This window comes from Triticum urartu, chromosome 5, assembly GCF_003073215.2.
Source record: "Triticum urartu cultivar G1812 chromosome 5, Tu2.1, whole genome shotgun sequence".
NCBI lineage: Eukaryota > Viridiplantae > Streptophyta > Magnoliopsida > Poales > Poaceae > Triticum > Triticum urartu.
Genome location: NC_053026.1, coordinates 581,453,180 through 581,475,367, shown reverse-complemented (window position 1 = coordinate 581,475,367; position 22,188 = coordinate 581,453,180). Strand labels below are relative to the sequence as shown.

General features: G+C 46.1%; 2 protein-coding genes across 2 annotated transcripts; one reads left to right on the top strand and one right to left on the bottom strand.

The window, feature by feature from the left end:
* The first annotated feature begins 5,966 nt into the window (after positions 1-5,966).
* LOC125507450 (DNA (cytosine-5)-methyltransferase 1A-like) lies at positions 5,967-12,713 on the top strand. The gene is made up of 14 exons (XM_048672027.1): positions 5,967-6,048; positions 6,509-6,577; positions 7,290-7,509; positions 7,673-9,158; positions 9,455-9,619; positions 9,717-9,846; positions 10,228-10,287; positions 10,390-10,501; positions 10,573-10,720; positions 10,813-11,010; positions 11,093-11,371; positions 11,455-11,616; positions 11,727-11,945; positions 12,290-12,713. Exons 1-14 carry the CDS (start codon positions 5,967-5,969, stop codon positions 12,476-12,478), a joined length of 3,519 nt encoding a protein of 1,172 aa, XP_048527984.1. The 3' UTR covers positions 12,479-12,713.
* Positions 12,714-13,150: 437 nt separating this feature from the next.
* Positions 13,151-14,339, bottom strand: LOC125506114 (PRA1 family protein E-like). The gene has a single exon (XM_048670987.1). It carries the CDS (start codon positions 14,151-14,153, stop codon positions 13,452-13,454), a length of 702 nt encoding a protein of 233 aa, XP_048526944.1. The 5' UTR covers positions 14,154-14,339; the 3' UTR covers positions 13,151-13,451.
* Between the last annotated feature and the right edge of the window lie 7,849 nt (positions 14,340-22,188).

Below are 22,188 nucleotides of genomic sequence, written 5' to 3'. Positions count from 1 at the left end.
TGCTTCTACGGCCACGCGGTGGGACATGTCGGCTACTTTCGCGACGAGGCGGGACATCTTTCGTGCTTCCGCTTCCATGCTCGCCTCTCCCTGGTGACAATCTCTCAACCCAGAACTCATGATGGCCATGGCAGGCGCAAGGGGACGATGATGAATGACTTGTTTGTTTTTGTGGATAAGGAGTTGAGGAGGAATGTGCAGTCATCTTGGAGTACTAGTATTTATAACCGAGTACTAATATGCTCCTAAGTGGGAAACCGTTTAGGTTTTGATCGGTGTGAATAGGTTTCCAATTAAATATAGTGTGGTAGTAATTTGGAATGTGACGGGACGCGGGCTCAAAATTTATTGACGGTTCTAAGTGCGGTAGTATTCCCGGAAGGCATAACATGGGCACGTTTTCTCGGTCGCGTACGTGGCGTTTGGACCATAGGGTGCACCGCAATAGGCAACGTCAGCACATGTCTTGTTCCAACAACCGTGCGCGCTCGTTATTATCATCGTGCATGCTTCTTTTAAATAGAATGGGTGCCCATCTAGCGCATACATGTTGATCTGTCTAACTGTTTTTGTTTGTTGTGGCTAATGGCAAACGGTTCATCCATGTGAAGTGTATGCCATCAATTGCAGACACTTTGATCTGGCTGGCCATTTTTGTTTTGTTGCCTAATCGCAAACAATTAATACTTCTGAAGTGCATGCCCTCAGTCGCACACACCTTTATCTAGCTGCCCGTTTCTGTTGTTACTCCTTATCACAAACAGTTCATCCGAGTGAACTGTATGTTGTATATCGCACACACCTTCATCTGGCTGCCTATTTTTTTTGTTCCTCCTCATCGCAAACAGATAATTGAACTGAACTGTATGCCCTGCATCGCACATGCAATTAAAATCTGAACCGTGTTTGATGCATCCGTCATCATAAACGTTTGCGATTATTGCATCGCACACAGTTTCGTCAAAGGGTCTCTGATCGTAGTGTCGCATTAGCAGCATCCTGCAGTAGTGAAGGATCCAAATCAGTCTCTTACGGAATAGCGCATAAACTAGGGTTTAAGCTTCTATCACTCTAGCAACCCATCATCTAATAACTACTACACAATGCATTCTGTTAGGCCCAAAGATGGTGAAGTGTCATGTAGTAGACGTTCACATAACACCACTAAGGGAACCACAAAATACTCCCTCGGTCTCAAAATAAGTTAGTTCAAAGTTGTACTAAAGCTAAGACACTTATTTTGGGACGGCGGGAGTACATATCATCAAAATATCAAACAAATATCAAATTCACATGATTACTTGCAACATGTCTTATCCCGTGTCCTCAAGAACAAGGGCAACTACTCACAAATAATATCCATGCTCAAGATCAGAGGGATATTAAATAGCATAATGAATCTGAACATATAATCTTCCACCAAATAAACCATATAGCATCAACTACAAGATGCAATCAACACTAGTCACCCACAGGTACCAATCTGAGGTTCCGGTATAAAGATTAAACACGAGAGATGAAGTAGGGTTTGAGATGAGATGGTGTTGTTGAAGATGTTGATGAATATTGGCCTCCCAAAGATGAGAGGGTTGTTGGTGATGACGATGGCTTCAATTTCCCCCTCCGGGAGGGAAGTTCCCTTGGCGAAATCGCTCCGCCGGAGGACAAAAGTGCTCCTGCCCTAGTTCTGCCTCGATAAAGGCACTCCGTCCCAAAATTCATCTTCTTATTTTTTCTAGGTCAAAAGACCTTATATACCAGAAGATGGGCATCGAAGGTGGGCCAGGGTGCCCACTACCCACCAGAGCGTGCCTGGAGGGTCTGGAGCGCCCTGGTGTCTTGTGGCCACCTGGCTGCCCCCCTCTGGTAGTTCTTCTCTCCAATATTTATTATATATTCCAAAATAATTCTTCATAAAATTTCAGCTCATTTGGAGATGTGCAGAATAGGTATCTCTGACATAGCTTTTTCAGGTCCAGAATTTCAACTGCCGGTATTCTCCCTCTTTGTGTAAACCTTGCATATTGTGAGAGAAAAGGCATTAGAATTACTCCATAAAGTGTTATAAAGCATAAAAACATTATAAATAACAGTAGGAAAACATGATGCAAAATGGACGTATCAAGGCCCGATGAAATTTCATTAGAGAAAGCATACTTTTCAGACATCAGAGAGGTTTGTCACTTTGCCATATGTTTAATACATTTGTTCATCTTTATCGATGCCATCATACACCTTTGATTCCTCATTTTGTGTTTTATAAATTTTGTCTTTAATCTTAATTTTCTTTTTTTTGTTCCAATCCCGGTATACTACATTGAAGATATAGTGAGTATGCATGTTGCGATAATAGAGGGAAATTGTGAGGTTACAACAAAGGATGACCTTCCTAATTCAAATCTTGGCATCGTCGTGCACCACCCCGCCGGTTTAACCATTTTGCACGACTAGGAGAGCACACAATCCAGTGATGCATTCGCACCCAAGGAAACCCTCCACCACACCCAACTTCGACGAGCCCCAGCCATCAACTGCGTCGTCCCCAAGGGTAACCGCTGCCACTAGGAGCTCCACCGCGTCAAGCTGGTCACCGCCATCTACTCCAGTGTCTTCGGAGACCACTATAGCATAGCTTTCGTCTATTCCCGAGCCACACTTCCGCGGGAATGGCTACCAATGGCGTGCACCAAAAGCCCAGCAGTGCCGGGCTAGGCTCTTAGGGCCACCCCCACCACTAACATGGCATTCCAGTGGTAAAGACCTAGCAGTGGCGGATATTACCTAGCGCCCGCCACTAGTAATGACCACTGATGGCATACACTACCAATGGCGGGCGTAAATATTTACCCTTCACTGGTATAATTCTATAAAATAAAAAATAGATGTGCCAGCCGGTGGCGCAGCAGTGGTGGTCCACCCCACGCACGTTGGATCCACCGCCGCACACACGTACGTCTGCTGGTTTCGCCGCCACGAGCCGACTAGATCCGTCATTGTGAGCGTTGCGCCCGCTAGATCCACCACCCCGGAGAGACGACAGAGAATTGCAAATGGCACTGATTCCACTGTTGCGGATAGGGTCATGAGAGAGGGAGGGAGGGAGGGAGGGAGGGAGGGAGAGAGAGAGGAGAAGGGAAAGGATAACGGGGAGATAGGAGAAGGGATTGATGGTGACAATCTGTGCGTGCATGTTGGGTGTGGATGGTTGGATGATAGCCACCTTATCAATCCGTGGGATATTGGATTGGCCAATTAGAACGCAAGCGGTACCAGTGGTGGGCCCTAGATTATGCCCGCCACTGCTATGTTTTTTTCTATTTTTGCAATTATTGTGTAACACAATATATTACTTACTATGAGACTTTTCTACAATTGCCCCATAGTGCATAACAGAATCTAGTCGTTAGTGATCCTTATTGGGTCATGGCTCCGAGTCGTCGAGGTGGTGTATCTACTCGTCTACTTCGTGAGTTCACTAGTTGCTTCGTCTTGGCTTTGTGATGCGGTTCAACGACGTTGGCAACATACCGATGTCTGCAATGTGGTCTCGGTTGAGTAGGTCTTTTGACGGCGTTGACTGCTTACCTATTCAGGCTCTAGGTGTCGTTTTCTTGAGGTTGTTGGTGTCGAGAATTTCGGGTGGCTCCTGTTGCCAACCTTCCCTCTCATTTTGATCTTCTTTTCTTCTTATGTCATGTGCTCTGCCTCAGCTTGATGTGTGTATGTGAGGGGTGGGGCTGATAATACCGGCCATTGCTCCACCCCTGCATTATGCACATTTGTCGGTAATAAATGTTCAGGTGGGAAGTTTCTGCACCCCCCCCCCCCAAGACACACACACACCTAAGATGTTTAAAAAAGTATATATGTATGATTCTTGCTTACGGTCTGGCGTGTATTCATCATTGGTAAGAATGGCATCGCATGGAAAATGTTTCCACCACGTGAAATTGACATTTGGAGCAAAACAATAAGACATGGAAGAGTAAAATACCATAGAAGTGGCTATGCCACATGTTGTGTGGTTGCCCTTGTATTGATATGTTGCAACGCATTGCGCTATCAGTGTCATGGTTTTCTTCCAACTAACATCGTCATCTAGAAACTCTATGAAGTTCCAAATCCAAACCTTAGTTTTCAGTCTACATGACTTGTGAATTTTTAGTTCAAGTTAACAGACACGGCTTTCAAGCTATGAGTACCATGTGGATGTGGCAAAAAAAATTGGCTCCATGGATATTATCTTTAGCAAAATGATAAACACCTGATCCGGCCACCGCGGGACGGGGAGGGGGGGGGGGGGGGGGGGGGGGGGGGGGGGGGGGGTTGCCTCGCTCAGCAACGCGGAAGGGCCATTTCATGCAAGGAAGTGGCGGCTCTGAGGTTGGCGGTTGTGGTAGTTGGGGAGCCAGCCGACGCAAGGAAGAAGAGAGGGTCCAGATGTTCACACGACAGCGCGCGAACAAAAAGCAATCGTTTTCGTATTGCCATAATCATTTCCCAAATATACCATAGGGTTTTTTCCTCGTAAATGCGCAGCACTGGCACATTTTCGTATTCGATCGAGCTCGAGCGACGGGCAGCTGGCACATTTGAACGGAGACGAGGGAGTGGGTCGCCAACAATAGAAGGAAAGAAACCCGCAGCGTGACAACAAAAAGGGAAAGGAGTTTAGGTCGATCCCGAGCTAGCGCGAGCCCAAGCCTACCCGGAGGAAATCGCCCTCGCTCCCGCCCCGAAAATCCAGAGTCCAAACCCGCGCCATCTTTCCACTTCTCTCTCTAGCCAGACCGCGGCCGCCTGTATTTATACCCCCACCCCGCCTCCATTCCAATCCTCACTTCTCTCTCTCTCTCTCTCTCTCTCTCTCTCTCTCTCTCTCTCGTCGCTCGCTTCGGAACCTGCGAGGCTAGCTAGCTGACGAGACGAGACGCCTCCTCCCCCGCTGACGCGCACGTTCTCCTCTCTCTTCGCCGGTGGCCGGAGGGACTAGCCGGCCGGCTCCTTCCTCGCCTGCCTGCCTGCCCCGGTAAGACATACATATGACCGCGTGCGTGCGGCGCGTGCTTGCTCGCCGTCTTTTGTCTCGGTTTGGTTGCTTCGCCGTGTTGTTTGGTTTTGGTTTTGGTGGCGAGGGATCTGGACGTTTCGCTGAGGACCTGGTTTCTGGTTTGCTTTGCCGATCGCGTCGGCGTGTACTCCTTTGACGCCACGCGATTTCTCCAAAACTTTTGATCGTGGATCTAGCGGTGTGCGTACGTGTAGCCAGCCGGTCGGTGGATCGTTTTGCCGATGATCCTTGTGAGGCTCGACCAGGGGCTTCGTCCGCGTCCTCTACCGGCCACCGGTGTTTTCTACCTTGTTCACGTGCTCCCGACGCCATGCTTCCGTCCGGAACTTTGCTTTGGATGAATGATAGCCGAGACCACGCAGGGGAGGCCGGAATCACGTCTTGTGTCTGGTTTTTCTCCGATCTTTCTTTCCGTGAGTTTTGGCGTCGAGGATCTCGCGTACGTTCGCGCCTCCATGGTGAGTGTAGATGGATGGGATTCGTCCGCGTCCTGCTGAGGTTCTTCACACCCCGATTTTACATGTGGTTATCTACCTCCTTTACGTGCATGTGTACTCTAGTCCTGACGCCATACTTTTGTCCTAGCCTTGGATGGATCATGATCGCCAACCGACCGGCCAGTGCTAGGATCATGTTTATATCGTGTTTTTACTTTTGGCTTGATCTTCCTTTCTTCTGTGGAGCCGTGTCACCGGCACCTCTCCCCATTTCCGTCCATCTGCCCTTGCTTGCTTGGCCTACTCATACGTTCCGATCACTCTCTCTACTTGCATCTCGTCACCCCTTTCGTTTGGTTTGAATCCAGGTGACGATGGTTACATCTTGTTGTATTTGCATAGATCCATGTTTCCGCATCTAGAATTTTGATTAGGATGCTTCTCTGAAGGTCTATTCCATGGTTTTGTTGTGCAAGAGTTTCGACCCTGGTGGTGGATCTGTGGTCTGCCCTTGGTGGAGATGTAGATTGCACCACCGAGGTAATTAACGCCATTACTCCGTGGATGGTTGATGGATACTTCTTGCAGATCTGTAGATCTTGCTTTCTTGTGTGGAGCATGTGTGCCCAATTGCCAATAGCTAGGTTGCATCGGCGCCTCTCTCCATTTTTCTCCATCTGCTCTTGGTTGCTTTATTTCTTCTGATCGCTTTGTGTACTTGCATTTCATCACACCTTTTGGTTGGAATCCGGCTTACTGTGATTCTATTTTCGATTTATACATGGTGACGTCTCGTCACCTATTTGGTTTGAATCTGGGTGAAGCTTCTACGCTCGATTTATGGTGACATCGCTAGTTGTATTTGCATAGTTTGAATTTGGGTGTGCGTGCTTCTATTTGATTTATGGTGCATCTAGTTATGTTTGCATAGATCTGTGTTTTCACATCTGAACTTCTAATTAGGATGTTTTTCTAATAGTCTAATTGTTATGTTGTGCAGGAGTCTTGCTTTCAGTGGTGGTCAATCGTGATCTGGCCTTGCTGGAGATTTGTAGATTGAACCGGCCAGGTAAGTTTTTTACCCCCCTCTCCACCCCATCATTTTTTGCGTTCACCATGTCTAGGTCTGCCAAATATGTCCTTGTTTGAAAATGTGTTAACAAATTGTTGATTTGCGGTGTAACCGCTAAACTCTTGATTTTGTAATTTGATTGCTATATTTATCTAAACATCTAATTGACACATCTACTTGATTCTAAACTTTACAGGGGAATTATGTCGAACTCTCCACATTCTGCTGGTACTGCTGGTATATGTGCTTACCTTGCTATTTTGGTTCCCAAATTTTAGATAAACTTATTCCTGGAAATGCTATAGTTTCCACAAAATTGCACTTCTCCATATTAGCAAATTATAAACGGTCATAATATTATTATTTTTATAAGTTTGATGTGCGGTGTAGTATATGAAACTATGGATTGGGACACCATTGTTATTTATTGGTACATTTGCGACTCATGCATTTAACTAATCATTCAACAATATATTTTACAAGGCCACTATGTGTAGTAAGCGAGCATAATCATATTGGGTCAATCAAAGAATCAGTAGTTAAACCGCCATTTTAATATTTTATGTATGGGATTCATCTGATGCATATATATATATATATATATATATACTTGCACTGCATTCAGTTCTTTCAGCGTTGTCCAATATTTGTTGAAAAATGTGTCTTACATTTCTATCAAAAATGTGTCCAACATTTTTATCGCTTTCAGGAACAAAGAGGCACCAAGCAAAGCCTAAAAGCAGAAATGAGAATATAATTGAGGAGAGCAATGTTACCACCAATATTGGTCACAATGCCATTGGCTGCAAGAGACCAAAAAGAGAAGTTGCCCGTTCGAATTTCAGTGAGAAGGCATTTGACTTATCTGAAGAAGATTCACTTGTCACACCCAAGGAAATCAGAATTGAGGAGGAAACAGAGGCAGTTAGGTTGACAAGAACATGAATCAATTCTGTACTCCAGGCACACATGTTCAATCAATAGCTTGTCATGCAATTACGATCTTATGTCTTTTGCATTTTACTTAGGATCTTGCATTCCCTCACAATTAAACCTTCCTCTTAACTTGCACAAAAATTTAAATTATTTCAGGTACAAGTTACGCCAACCAACGAAGCAGTATGCGCCATGGTGTGACACTGTCCTTAAAACAGCAAGACTGGCTGTTAGTGTCATTGCCATTTTAAAAGAACAAACTCGTGCTTCAAAACTTTCTTTCGCTGATGTTACCAAGAGAGTAGCAGAATTTGAGAGAGGGCACCATGCATTCATTTCAAAAGATGCAACACTTGTTGAAAGATATGTTGTGGTGCATGGACAGATAATCCTTCAACAGTTCGCAAATTATCCAGATGAGTACATTCGACGGTGCGCCTTCATCACAGGCCTTGTCAAGAAGATGGAAGAAAGAGGTCACACGAAGCTAGCAATGAAGAAGAAATCTCAAGTTGTGAGAGGAGGGAATCTGAACCCAATTGCAAAAATGACCCCAGTATCAAAACGAAATCTTATGCGTGCGACAACCACAAAGTTGGTCAGCAGGATATGGGGTGATTACTATACAACCCATTTCCCAGAGGATTCAAAGGAGGGGGGTGAGAATGATGAGCAAAAGGTATTTGAGGAGGAACAGGAAGAAAATGAAGAAGATGATGCTGAAGGAGAGGTTGAAGTTGGCGAGGAACATGTTTCGAGGACCTTGCCACCAACAAGGTCTAGAGTGACATCATTAGATGTTTGTGAAGAAATAAAATGGGAAGGTCAAATGGTTGGAAAAACACCTGCTGGAGAAGCTCTGTACAGAAGTGTTAGAGTTGGAGATCTAAGTATTCCTGTTGGTGGGGCAGTCACATTGGAAGGTGATTCAGGAGAAGCCATTATGTGTTCTGTTGAGTATATGTATGAGACACATGATGGCACACAAATGATTAATGGAAGAGTTCTGCAAAATGGTTCGGACACTGTCCTCGGCAACGCCACAAACGAAAGAGAGGTGTTCTTTACCAATGACTGTTTACAGTTCAAAGTAGGTGACATGAGAGAATCAGTTACTGTCAACTTCCAGCTAATTCCCTGGGGTCACAAGTGCAGAAAAGACCAGTTGGAAGCTATTAGGGCGGAGAAGGCCAATGCAGAGGATAGGAAGAAGAAAGGTTTGCCGGTGGAGTATATCTGCAAAAGCCTATACTGTCCTGAGAAAGGTGCCTTTTTCTCCCTCCCTTATGAGAAAATGGGTAATGGAACTGGCACTTGTAGTTCCTGTGAGGAGCGAGTAGCGGTTGGTGATGAATTCAAAATACTGTCAGAGACCAGCTTTGTCCTCAAGAATGTCACATACAATGTTCATGACTTCCTGTATATCAGGCCCGAGTTTTTCCCTCGAGTCGAGGGCCGTGGGACCTACCGGGCTGGAAGAAATGTGGGCCTGAAGCCCTATGTGGTATGTTGTTTGCAGAGTGTCAATGGTGCTTCAAGGTCTCATAAAGCTAATCTGAAATCAACAAAAGTCAGTGTAAGAAGGCTATACAGACCTGATGATATTTCATCGGATAAAGCTTACTCTTCAGATATCAGAGAGGTTTGGCACTCTGCCTTATGTTTACCACATTTTTTTATGTGCATCATTACCACCATATTGTGCCTGTGATTCCACCTAACTTTATGTTTTTTACACTTGGACTTTAATCTACTCCCTCCGTTCCTAAATATTTGTCTTTTTAGATATTTCAAATGGTTACCACATACGGATGTATGTAGACATATTTTAGAGTGTAGATTCACTCATTTTGCTCCGTATGTAGTCACTTGTTGAAACCTCTAGAAAGACAAATATTTAGGAACTGAGGGAGTAGTTTTCTTTGTTGTTTGATCCAGGTGTACTACAGTGAAAATATAGTTAGTGTGCCTGTTGCGATGATAGAGGGAAAATGTGAGGTTACAGCAAAGGATGACCTTCCAAATTCAAATCTTCCAGTAGTAGTTGAGCACGCCTTTTACTGTGAACATTTATATGATCCTGGCACTGGAGCTCTCAAGCAGGTCAGAATGATATTGCCAAATTTAATTTTGTGTTCATCTCATCTTGTTGACAAACTTCTTCATATATTTGATTGAGTTTGCCTTGTCTATGAACCAGCTACCGACCAATGTTAAGCTCACCCTGGCAAGGAAGGCGCCTGCTTCGAGAAAGAATAAAGGGAAGCAGATTTGTGACGATGAGCAAGCCGGTTCGGATAAACACAAGGATGAAACACCAGAGAACTGTCTTCCAACTCCCGATACATTCTTTAGAGTCGACCAAAGGACTCGTTGGTTTGGACATAGTTTCTTTGTTCCTGTGTTTCTGTTTTGCTCTCCCCCTTTTTTCACTTAGTTTAGTTGGAATGGAAAGAGAGGTACCGGGTTGCTCCGTGATGACGAATAAGCAACCCAGCCCAATCCTTGCTTTCATAGAAAAAGGTGAATTTACTCGAATATTCGTTCAATGACTCAATATTTAGTAATCAAATCATGCGTTTGTTAGATCATTTAGTGAGAAATAAAACGAGAATAAAGATACCGAATTCTCTTCGCATACCGGCCTGCTAATTCCGGGATTAGCTGTTCTCAATGACTGGTGGATGCCTCTTTTCTACCTTAGAAATCGTTTTCAACCCTTGATATTTTTGCTGGCTGTGGAGGTTTGTCTGAAGGGCTGCACCTAGCTGGTAATGTGTTTTCCATTTGCATGTTCTTCATAAGATGCTTGTGCATTTTCGTAGACAGAGCACCTTGGCCACCACATACCTTCTGATCATTCAACTGTACAGGCGCTTCACGTACAAAATGGGCAATCGAATATGAAGAACCTGCTGGGCAAGCATTTCTTCAAAATCATCCTGAAGCAGCAGTGTTTGTGGAGAACTGCAATGTGATTCTGAAGTATGCAAAACCCATTTCCCCCTTTGGATGTGCTAAACTCATTACTTATTTCTAACTATTCTCATCTTCAGGGCGATAATGGATAAGTGTGGCGATGTTGATGACTGCGTCTCCACTTCAGAGGCTTCTGCGGGAGCAGCAAAACTTTCAGATGAGAAGGTTAAGAATCTCCCTGTGCCCGGTGAAGTAGAATTCATCAATGGTGGCCCTCCATGCCAGGTCAGATGCCTCACCTATACACCAGGAGAATGCTCAACGTATTGTCAATCCTCTGCGTTGTTGCTTGACACTCTCTGTGCATCTTTTCTCAGGGGTTCTCCTGGATGAACAGATTCAAGCAGAGCCCATGGAGCAAGGTTCAGTGCGAGATGATTCCAGCATTCCTGTCCTTCGCAGAGTATTTCCGGCCTAGGTTCTTCCTTTTAGAAAACGTCAGGAACTTTGTTTCGTTTAACAAGGGCCAGACATTCAGACTAACACTAGCATCGCTCCTGGAGATGGGGTACCAGGTGCTTGACGCTTGCTCTTCTCTGTTTGTGCTATGGCCTTCCTTGACTTTCATATGTTCTGAACTTGTCTGCATGTTCCTAGGTTCGATTCGGCATTCTAGAGGCAGGTGCTTATGGTGTCACGCAGTCCAGGAAAAGGGCGTTCATCTGGGCCGCCGCGCATGGGGAGACTCTTCCTGACTGGCCTGAACCAATGCATGTCTTCGCTAGCCCTGAGCTGAAAATAAACCTGCCAGGAGGTAAATACTATGCTGCTGCCAGGAGCACAGCTGGAGGAGCTCCTTTCCGCTCTATAACAGTCAGGGATACAATCGGCGATCTACCACCGGTGGTGAATGGCGCCAGCAACCCAACAATAGAGGTGCGTACAATCTGAATTTCTTGTGTCAGTCAATGCTCTTGATCAGTACAAGCTGAATTTTCTTTCTCCCTTGTGTGCTGTAGTACGGAGGCGAGCCCATCTCCTGGTTCCAGAAGAAGATTCGAGGCGATACGCTTTCGCTGAGTGACCACATATCCAAAAAGATGAACGAGGTGAATCTCATTAGGTGCAAGCACATCCCAAAGCGCCCTGGCTGTGATTGGCATGACCTGCCAGATGAGAAGGTAGCATTCAGTTTCAGCCATCTTATTCACATTCTCTGCTGCTCTCTACATTCTTGGTAAGCAACCATGTGATGTACTAGCAGCTAATTTTCATCATGTGAATACTACAGGTGAAGCTATCCACAGGGAAAACGGTGGATCTGATCCCTAAGTACTTGCTCAACACAGCCAAGAGGAACAATCAGTGGAAAGGCCTGTATGGGAGGCTGGACTGGGAGGGCAACTTCCCCACATCAGTGACATATCCCCAGCCAATGGGCAGGGTCGGCATGTGCTTCCACCCTGATCAGGACAGGATCATCACTGTTCGTGAATGTGCGCGATCCCAGGTAAGCAAGTACTCTTGCAGATATCCCTATCAACACTCTCGAAATTGCTACTGCATAGTGGGTAGTATATGCAGTAATGCATCCACTTGTGCCTCGGCAACTACACTTGGCTAGTTGACAGTAGATTTTGTTCCCACCAATGCTACTGGAGTAGATTGAGCTATTTTATCAGAATCAGATCATAGTTCTGTGCATGTGCAAGAGCAATTGCCTCGTTTCCCGTCTGGCTTAACCTCCAGGGCAGGCACAGGCAAATCAGAATCCAATGCACGTTGCCATGAATCGGATCTGCTGCCATCTTGTTGAAGACTCTGATCTGATCCCACAACATGACATGAATGCAGGGCTTCCCTGATGGCTACCATTTCGTTGGCAACATCCGGAGCAAGCACAGGCAGATCGGGAATGCGGTACCACCTCCCCTTGCATACGCGCTAGGGAGGAAGCTCAAGCAAGCCATCGATGCCAAGCCGCTTAAGTTAACTGAAGACATGGTCCAAGTGGGACTTAATTTATCACTGGGCCCTATATAAATTCTGGGAACAGTTGACTCTGAAGTTACTACAGGCTGGTCACATGAATCTTTATGTGCATCTGTTGTAAGGAGGATTAAAAACATCAGGATGTTGGTGGAGGGAACATGCTCTTAGGAGTGGGGGCATAATCTTTAGTAAACAGAGGGAACATACTCTTGGAATTGGGGGCATAATCCTAGTAAACAGCAACTGTAAAACAATACCAAGAGGTTTATATGATTGAATAAATGAATGCAGTTTTCTGTTCTTTACAAGTACAAGAATTACCACCATCAAAATCTATTGTTGTTTCCCAAAGTTGTGAAGAGAAGAAAATACAGTAGCATTCTACCTTTTTTACTAGTCACATGATACCAACTCTTGAGCTCACTTTGTCACTTGATCTCTTTCATGTATCCACTTCCTTAAGAATCTCCTTTGCTGACCTGTTACTATGTTTAGTGTAGACATACATCAGAATTTATGAATGAGGATTTAGCATCATCGAAAACAATTGTTGTTCTCCAAAGTTGTGAAGAGAAGAAAACATAGTAGCAATATGAACCCAACTCTGGAGCTTACCTATCAGCTGATCTCTTTCATGTATCAGCTTTTCCAAGAATCAATCTTCTGTGTTGGCCCTGTTACTCTGTTAGTTAATTCAAAATGGTACATAAGAACATAGCAAGATACACTGAATTTCACAAGCTTTATTTCCATCACTAGTCAGTAGTAGGGATGATTTACACCTTGGAGCAACATCTTACAAAATTTCCCTTGAAAAAACAGCTTCAGATCATCACAATCAGCTTAAGAATTTCACTTGAACACCAAGTGGACTGACTACAAACAAATCAAAACTCCCCGCAAAAGGGAAAGCAAACAAGATCCTATACACCTCATACAGACTAGGAAGACTGAAATTTCCGTAGCATTACATCCTCGAAGAACAGAGGATCGGAAGAAACGCCCTTGGATCGAATCGAATGCCTCATCTCGGGAGCGTGCTGTAGCCGTAGGTGCTGCCCATGAATGAGGAGACGGCGGCGTCCCCGTCGAAGGCGTCCCTCTCGTCGAGGTAGACGTTCATGCGGAAGGCGGCGTGCACGCCGATGAGGGCGGAGGCGAGGACGAGGGAGACGAGCAGGTTGAGCCCCGCGCGGGTGAGCGCGACGGCGAGCACGGTGGCGGCGGAGAGGACGGCGAGCACGACGCGGTCGTCGACGTCGCGGCCGAGGCAGACGAGCGGGCCCGCGTCCCCGCCGCGGCCGAAGTAGAGCGCGAGCCAGGCGACGAAGAGGGCGAGGAAGGCGAGCATGGAGCGCGGGCGGTAGACGAGGCCGAGGAAGACGAGGACGAGCGCCGCGAGCGCGTAGTTGGCGCGGAAGTAGGCGAGGTTGCGGCGGGCCCGGGCGCGCGCCTCGCCGCAGGTCTCCGGGCGCGAGAAGGCCGTGTGGTCCAGCACCTCCCGCCAGGCCCGCGGCCGGCCGACGGCCGCGGCGGCCGCGGCGCTGGCCCCCGCGCGCGAGAAGAAGGCCACCCCCGCCTCCGCCGCGGTCGCCGCCGGCGGGGAGGCGGGGGAGGAGGAGGGGGAGGGCGCCGCCTCGAAGCCGCCGTTCGCGTCGGGCCGCGGCGGCGGGGGCGGGGCCGGGACGGCGCCGTAGCGCGACCAGGAGGCCGTGGAGGAGGACATGGCGGAGGGAGGGACGAACCCTAGGTGGTGGCGGGGAGGGGGGATGGATCGGGGGATCGTGCCGTGATTGATTGCTGTTGCTGGCTGGCCTCGGTCGATCGATCGATCGGGTTTTGTCGAGTGGATCTGGCTGGCTGGCTGGCTGGACGGAGGAGCAGGGCAAAGGGAAAAGTTTGCTTTTGGGGATTTTTATGAACCCAATTGGCCAATTCGCGGGCTAATTTATTAATGGTGTATCGGAGCGACTGGTTGGGACGTCGGCAGATCCGATCGAGCGGCTGGGAATGGCTCCTTCGACAAACAAACACACGTCCATGTCACGGCTCATATGCAACAAGCCAGAATGTCCTAATCGCATTTAAGTAGATGTGTTAATTTGCGGCGTATTAGCGTGGAACGAGTACAGTGTGTTCACAACTTTCTGGCCGAGCATTCATGTTTTAGATTTAGTAATACAAAACTCCTATTCATAGCTAATTGTTTGGGGGCAGCGCCACGCATCGGCCGGGTGATAATCTAAAAGGACTGACCGTCTTGGCAGCGTTGTATGGCATCCCGAATAGCCATGAGTATCAACCTTTGTAACAAGTTATTTGTGTTGGGCTCCGTCTTCTACAACAGGAGCCTTATTGCCATCTCTCCATGAACCCTTCTTTTTTTCTTTAAAACAAGATCTATGCTGAGCTCGGCCTTCTGCAACAGGAGCCCTGTTGCAATCTCTCTAAACCAGGTTTTTTTAAAAACAATATCCATGTTGCGGAAATGAACCGCGACCACCGTTGCAACATCACATGGGTTTTAAACACGTGTCCCTGTTTGCACACCATTGTAACAACACCAAATGTTTAAGAAACATAGCTCAGCTGCAAACCAGTGCAACAACACGCATGTTTCATAAACATAAACCTTGTTGCAGAAGCTTGTCAGAGGAGCACCACCGATGTTATCGAAGCACGGACGCCGCTTTGCAACATCGATGGTCAGTTGCGGCGGTTGGCCTTTCTCGCAGCAACGCTTCTCGTGTAGGAGGTATGGTTGAGGATGGGAACGAAAATATAGAAGAAGGAAATGATCTGGCTTTGCAATGGAGGGAACTGAGAGAGGGCATGAGGAAGAATTGAGAGACGAATGAGGAGAGAAGATAAGGTGGGCTAGGGAAGAGAGGGGTAAGGTTGGATGAGAGAGAGAGAGGGGCGTCTCCATGGGCCCACGAGGACACACGTCGTTTGGACGACGAGGCCGAAGCACCCTAGCAACCGCCGAATGATTGCTAGTGTTTTCGTTTCTTCATTGTGGAAATCTTCATCCAGCTCCAGAGTGGCGATGCAATGAAGAGTCGGTGCTTCTATAAATTTTGGTGTAGTGATGTCATGAAAGCATCGGGGGCGACCTACACGACACCTACCTACATGGTCCTACGCCACCACACCAACTAACGAACGAGATGAAGATGTGAAGATTTATGCATCCACATTCAAACAAAACCAAAACAATCGGCCCTGGAGTCCATTTTCTCAATCTGCATTGTAGCTGCATGTATTGGTGAATGATCTGGCTTCAAACAATGCAAATCAATCATATTCATATCCACGTAGGCTGCAATCCTCTGGGTTGTCACAACAGGGTTCATCGTAGGTTTTGAATTTATAGTCTCACTTCGAGAATCTCAAATATGCCAACACACCACTCCTACAACCACACTTTGTACCACATTGTTGCGATTGAGAAGGTCAAACAACCGTTGTTTAGCATTATGAAAGAAAAAGAATGTTTCGACCGAATACCAAACTTCTCCTCAATCCCGTTTTAGATAGTCGCAGCAAAGGGGCACGTAAAAAAGAATGCTCAACGTGTCGGAGTGTATATGCATAAAAATCTGTAAATTAGGAGAAGTGCATATGCATAAAAATGTGGAAAACCTATGGATTAAATTAGGGGACGTGCTACGTGTCGGTCGGCGGATCATTTGAAAAAAAAAATCCGCCGCCTGGTGAGCCGTCGTATCTGGATCAATCTAGTGGCCGACGCCGAGCGTCGTCCTCAACTTCTGCAACATAAGTCGTGTCGCAGAAATATCTGCAGCAGAGATTGTGTTGCGAAAAAAAATTGCAGCAGTGATGATATTGTGGAAATATTTACATATTTTTTTTGCAACAAATGTTAAGTTGCAGAAAATTTATGCAACAAAGAGAATGTTGCAGGAACAGCTGTTGCGGCTGAAGCTCAGGGAGGCGACAACCTACTGTGTCGGCGTGCTTGCCAGCGGCCTTGTCGGCGGCAAGCCCCGACAACAACGGTCGAAGTAGCGTGGGAAGGTGTCAACTTGGGGGGAGGGGGGAGTTCGGGGGGAACACGGGAGGCGACTACTCATGCTTGCCAGCAACTTCGTCAACGTGCTTGTCGGCGGCCTCGTTGGCGTGCTTGCCGATGGCGCCAGTCGTGCTTATCAGAGATCTCGTTGGCATGTTCGCTAGCGGCGACCGGAGTAGCGCCTAGGAGCTTTGGCTTGACGAGGAGTACGGGATCTAGATCTCACAACACACTAGCTGTTGTGGTGGGGAGTTATAAGAACTACCGGTTGTAAAATTTATTTAGGCTACATAATACGCCGCTTCTGGGTCATCTGATTAAAATCAGATCCGACGGCTATGAAGGCGTAGACGCACGCGTCGTTATCAGTCGGATAGGATGATTTGCATCATTTCACTTAATAAACTACTCACTCCGTCCGGAAATACTTGTTCTAGAAATGGATAAAATGTATGTATCTATAACTAAAATAAACCTAGATACAACCATTTCGAGGACAAGTATTTCCGGACGGAGGGAGTAGATATTAGACAATTAGACACCGTCAAGCGTGGCGCGCTGGTCGCTCGAGGCTCAGCCTTGACCTCAGGGACCGTGTCCATCCTGTGTTCCCAAGTCGCCGGAACCTCGAACAAGCACGAACTGATCATAAATTACCGGTACTTCCACAGTTCCACGGGTACGTACTTAACGAAGGTGGGAGCGAGGCAGACACGCCATTTTCACGAGTCCCCTGCATGTCGACGAGATCCCAAGAGCGGCGATCAGTCGCACACGTCGACGCGACGCGGTGTCGGGTGCTCCCGGACACGGAGAAGCCGCCATCGTCGATCGGGATGGGGATGGGCCGACGCCCAACTGGTGGGTCTTCTCCGTCCTCTGACAGCGCAACAAACAACGAACGAACATCCGTGGCCCGCGGCCGAACTGTCCTCGAGCTCCTCGTCCGTGCCCGACTCGGCAGATCGGATTTGACAGCGATTCGCAATTGCATGCAGATCCATGGATGCAGAGGAAGACATGCCACGTGCCGGATCGGATCCATAGCGTGGAAAGGGGGAGGAAGCACGAGAGGGCCGATGAGAAGGCTGAGTGCCTGCCGTCTGGGAAAATCATTACTAGCGTGACAGCCCAATACAGACTGGGCGATCCATTCAATTAGATTAATTGTTTTTTGAGGGTAATTAGATTAATTGTTTATATACCATTAGTTTTAGTTTTTATTGAGGGTAATTAGATTAATTGTTTATATCCAATGATATTAGACGGCACTATTGGACCAATGTTAGCTAGACTATGAGCAACTCTATTTTCATAATGTCATGGTTTGTCGGCGTCAGTTCGCGGGGGAATCTGTTTCACAACCCTAAACCCTAAACGTTGTCCCCCAAGTTTCGACCTTGTTCGGCTTCTCCAGCAGCCTTCCATCAAGTGAAGCAGCCATCCTGGAACTGGAGTCCACGCCACAGTCTCTTACGCACATCCACGCGACTGTCGTTGGCAACCGCGACGGCTCCGGCCTTGCTCCAACAAAATGCGCATCAGATCCCGTCTCCGTCGCCGCCACGCTCGCTCTCCCCCGAGCTTGGGACTGTGGACTCTCCGGCTTCACCACCCACCGCTGCTGCGCTGGCCGCGACTGCCCTTGCTTTTCGCAGGTCGGACCCGACCATTGGGGGGCGGAAGGCGACCACATCCTCGGACGCGGCGCCCACTACTCCTACGCCGCAGGTCGTTGCTGGAGGTGACCGTGTCATCCCGCCCGTGCACCCTGGTTGGGGGGATTGGCGTGGATGCTTTCGTCGGAATGAGGCACCTGCCGTTCTCGACTGTTGTGCGGCTGCTCCGCGCGGGGATGAGTTGGGGGGTTGGCAGCTCGTCTCCAAGGAGCGTCGTTCGACGCCTCCTCCGGCTTTTCATCGCCCTTCCTTGAATGCACGGCTGCCTCCTCCGGCATGGTTGAGAGATAGATGTTTTCGGTGTCAGGGTCATCAAGCACACTCCTGCAGGGATCCAATCCGTTGCAGAAATTGCCTCCGTTTCGGCCACATTGCTTGCTTTTGCCGTGCGAAGCAACCCGTTGACCAAACTACGCCGCAACCATGTGTTGCTCCACCGCCTGCATCCGTCATCCAAGCTGATGTGCCATTACAGCTCGTCCTTGAGCAGCAGGCTGAGCTACTTTGCATTGAGCTTCGCGAATGTCTTGTGCCTGTTGAGAGTGTCTTGGCAAGGGCGGAGGATGCTCTTGGTAAACTTCAGGTTGTGCCGATTGGGTCTCTGCTCCCCGAGCTTCAAGTTGGTTCTGCAGATGGAGAGGAAGTCAACCTCTATGGAGGTTTCTCTCCTCGTGCTAGGCCTTGCTCTATGGTGTCGATTGGCGTTGGAGGTGAAGTGATCGTTGAGGATGTGGCTCCAGTTCTACAAATTATGCCTGAGTTGACAGTGCTATGTGAGGAGTCCACTCCACCTCTTTCGGTGGCGATTTCGAAGGAGATGAGCTTGCTAGGGGCTTTGGCGGTGCCCACGACACCCTCACCGCCGCCCTTGGAGTCTAGCCAGACCGACTTTGTGGTGTGTGCAGGTTTGGATGCCGCGGTCACTCACTCGCCTGTGACCATTGGGCAAGTGGTGCCCCCATGTGGAGATGTTGTTGGGACTGGTGCGTTGGCACCTTGTTTCGATGCTCTCTTTGCAAAAAAAAGCTTTGCAACTTGCTCTCTATCTTGGAGGCGGCTAGCCCTGGGTCTGGTAAGGCGGTTGCGTGCATCCTGACCGGAAATTTTAACGAAGACAAGATCAAGAAGGTGGAGAAGTCTCTCAAAAGCAAAAATAAGAAGAGTGATGCCTTAGGGAAGGCGTCTGCAGCTGCTTAATGGTTGCTCCTTGGTCTTTTGGGCCGTCCTCACGGTTTAGCTTATCATCATGGTTTTTGGGGGGGCTTTTGTCTACTTCCGTGGTGTTTTTCTTGGGGATTCCTTTGCGATGCAGCTGCGTGTGGGCTTGGGTCTATTGCATGTTGGCAATGTCTGTAGGGTCGGCGGTGCGATCACGGGGTTTTAGACTTTGGGAGTAGTCCGCATGTGGTTTGTTTATATTGATTTTCGCCCGGTTTCCCATTAATTAACTGGCAACTCTCTTCTTCTTAATTAATCGATGAGGCAAATCTTTTGCCTCCATTTCGAAAAAAAATGTCATGATTTGTGTTTATCCTTGTGATGGTATCGTGCTTAGTTTTTATTGAAGGAAGGGTTTAGACGTGAGGAGAAGACATCGTTAAGTACATACGACACATGTTTTAGGGGAAATTCATAGACGTGCCAACCACAGAGCAACTAACCATGCCTACGTCAGGGCAAGGGCTGCTATAGGACGTTTAGAGCATCCAATAGCACAAGCTGTCTAAGATTTTGTTTCTTTTTTCCTTTTCCCGCGTTGAGCTTTTTTCACTTTTATTCATAAAATAACTAAATGTTAGGTTATTTTAGAAAGTATTTTAGGTAATGTCCATGATATTTTAAAACTATTCACACATGTTTTAAATTTATGTTCATGAACTTTAAATACATTCAGATATTTTAAAATGTATCCAAGTATTAAAATGGCACATTTTGGGAAATGTCCATAAAATTTAAACGAAATATTCATCAAAAATTTTAAATGTTCATTTTTGAAAATTGTTCGTGTAGTTAAAAACAATCTTCATGAGTTTTCAGAAAAGTGTTCACCCATCTTAAAAAATATTCATAGATTTGAAAAAGTTAATGCAATCTACAAAGTTTTCATGAGATTTTAAAAAATTGCATGTATTTTCTTAGAAATTACTATGTATTTATTGGAAAAAATGTTTGTGTACGTATATGTATATGTTGGTTAAGAATTATTCATAAAAAGGGAAAAGGAAAAGTCCCAAAAACATAGGAAAAATAAAATAGCAGAAACTAATAAAGTAAAAAGAGAAATATATGAAGAATGAAATCAGAGAGAGAGAGAGAGAGAGAGAGAGAGAGAGAGAGAGAGACTTGTTGTTTCTCGTCTGGACATTTTTTTCCCGTCTTGTTTGGTTTGTTTTATGCTGGGATGGGTAATCGTTCTTTGATTTTGGTGGTGAAATTTAGCTTCTTCCTTGTTACATCTATCAAGTGGTAGACAAAAGTGCTATATACATAGCTGGACTGTTGTTTCAGTGAAGACACCGTACACAAGCCATGCATCGCTGATGACTGCCCAACCCGTCTAGCCCACCCGCACCAGGATAGGCCCATGTGGCTCTAAATTCACGACGTCACTGGGAAAGTTCCTTTAGGTTGAGCTTACTGTTTTAACTAGAGGCTAATGTGCGCTTCGCCGCACTGTCCTTCACTTGTGAGATTAACTTTTTTCCCTATAGTAGGTTATTGTGGTCGGTTGGTTTATTTTGGTTTTATCAACGTTGGCTTGGGTTTTAGTTATGTTCCAGCGGTGTTTTTTTTATTAATTCATATATCGTATTCGCTGTTGTTGGAGATGGTATTTATTCTGAGAAGATAATGGAGTTTTTCACTATATGTTGTAGTGTACTTACACATTTCAGCTTAGGTGCCACCCGGGGGTGGTTGTATGAGTCCCTTGTGAGTACTTATTCCATGTTTAAACTGGAAATTGCTAGTGTAACATGTGTATGAGCCGGCAAATGAAGCTCTTGCTCGCTTAGCTCGGCTCCTTGCTCCACTGGCTCGGTTAACCTTTTTTTACACTCGCTCCATCGCTAGCTCAGAAAAAAAATCAGCTATCATGTTTATTATTTTAAAAAGTTTATTATACAGATTTCAAAAAGTTCTTGGATTTAAAAATATTGCGAATTAAATAAGCATAAATTTAACAAAAAACCTGAATATGAAAAATATTTGTGGATTGCGAATTTTAAAAATAAGGTTCACAAATTTAAATATTTATACACTTTAAAATGCTCATAAACTTAAAAAAGGTTCATAAATTTTAAAAATATTCATAAATTTGAAAAAATTCTGATGGTTGTAAAAATGACCAGTTTTTTTTAATATGATCAAGTATTTTAACAAATATTCATGAAAAAAATGAAAAAAAAGAAGTAAAAATGAAAAGAAAAAATAAAATCATAAAAATTATGAAACACGAAAAAGAAAGAAAAACACAAAACCAGGCAATATCTTTTCAAAATTGAGGGAACTGGCGACCCATTACGGCTAGATATGTGTTACTCTCTACCAGTAGCACACATCCTTACTGCTGGGCTCATAGAAACCCCGTAGGCCGCAAATCGGTGGAGGCTCCAAATCTAGCAAGGTTAGTACCTCAGAAGATTAGGAGATTTGTACACTGGCAGGACTAAGATGGATCTCCTATATGCCAACATACGCGCCATATACCAGTGAAGCACGCACCGCTCCCCTTGTTTTTCATGAACACGCATCCTCATGGGCCGGCACATATGCGGGGAAGGAAGGCCCTTGTTTTTTTCTGCTTATTTCTATTTTATTTTCAAAAACAATTGAGGATTTCCAAAAGTTGCGAATAATTGAAACATTCGTCATTCAAAAAACATTCATGATTTGAAAATGTTTGGGAAATGGTAAATGCTCACTGATTCAAAAATTGTTCGTGATTTCAAAGAAAAGGTTCATCTATTAAAAAATGTTCACAATTTCAGAAAACGTTCATGAATTTCTAAAAGAAAATCATGTATTTCTACAAAATGTTCACATTC

Bases quoted from the DNA above. Each gene is read 5' to 3' on its own strand.
- LOC125507450 (XM_048672027.1), top strand. From the start codon at position 5,967: ATGGTTTTGTTGTGCAAGAGTTTCGACCCTGGTGGTGGATCTGTGGTC. The intron at 9,620-9,716 runs GTCAGAATGATA...TCTATGAACCAG, and splicing joins GCACTGGAGCTCTCAAGCAG to CTACCGACCAATGTTAAGCT. The intron at 9,847-10,227 runs TTCCAACTCCCG...CTTAGAAATCGT, and splicing joins TGAAACACCAGAGAACTGTC to TTTCAACCCTTGATATTTTT.
- LOC125506114 (XM_048670987.1), bottom strand. From the start codon at position 14,153: ATGTCCTCCTCCACGGCCTCCTGGTCGCGCTACGGCGCCGTCCCGGCC.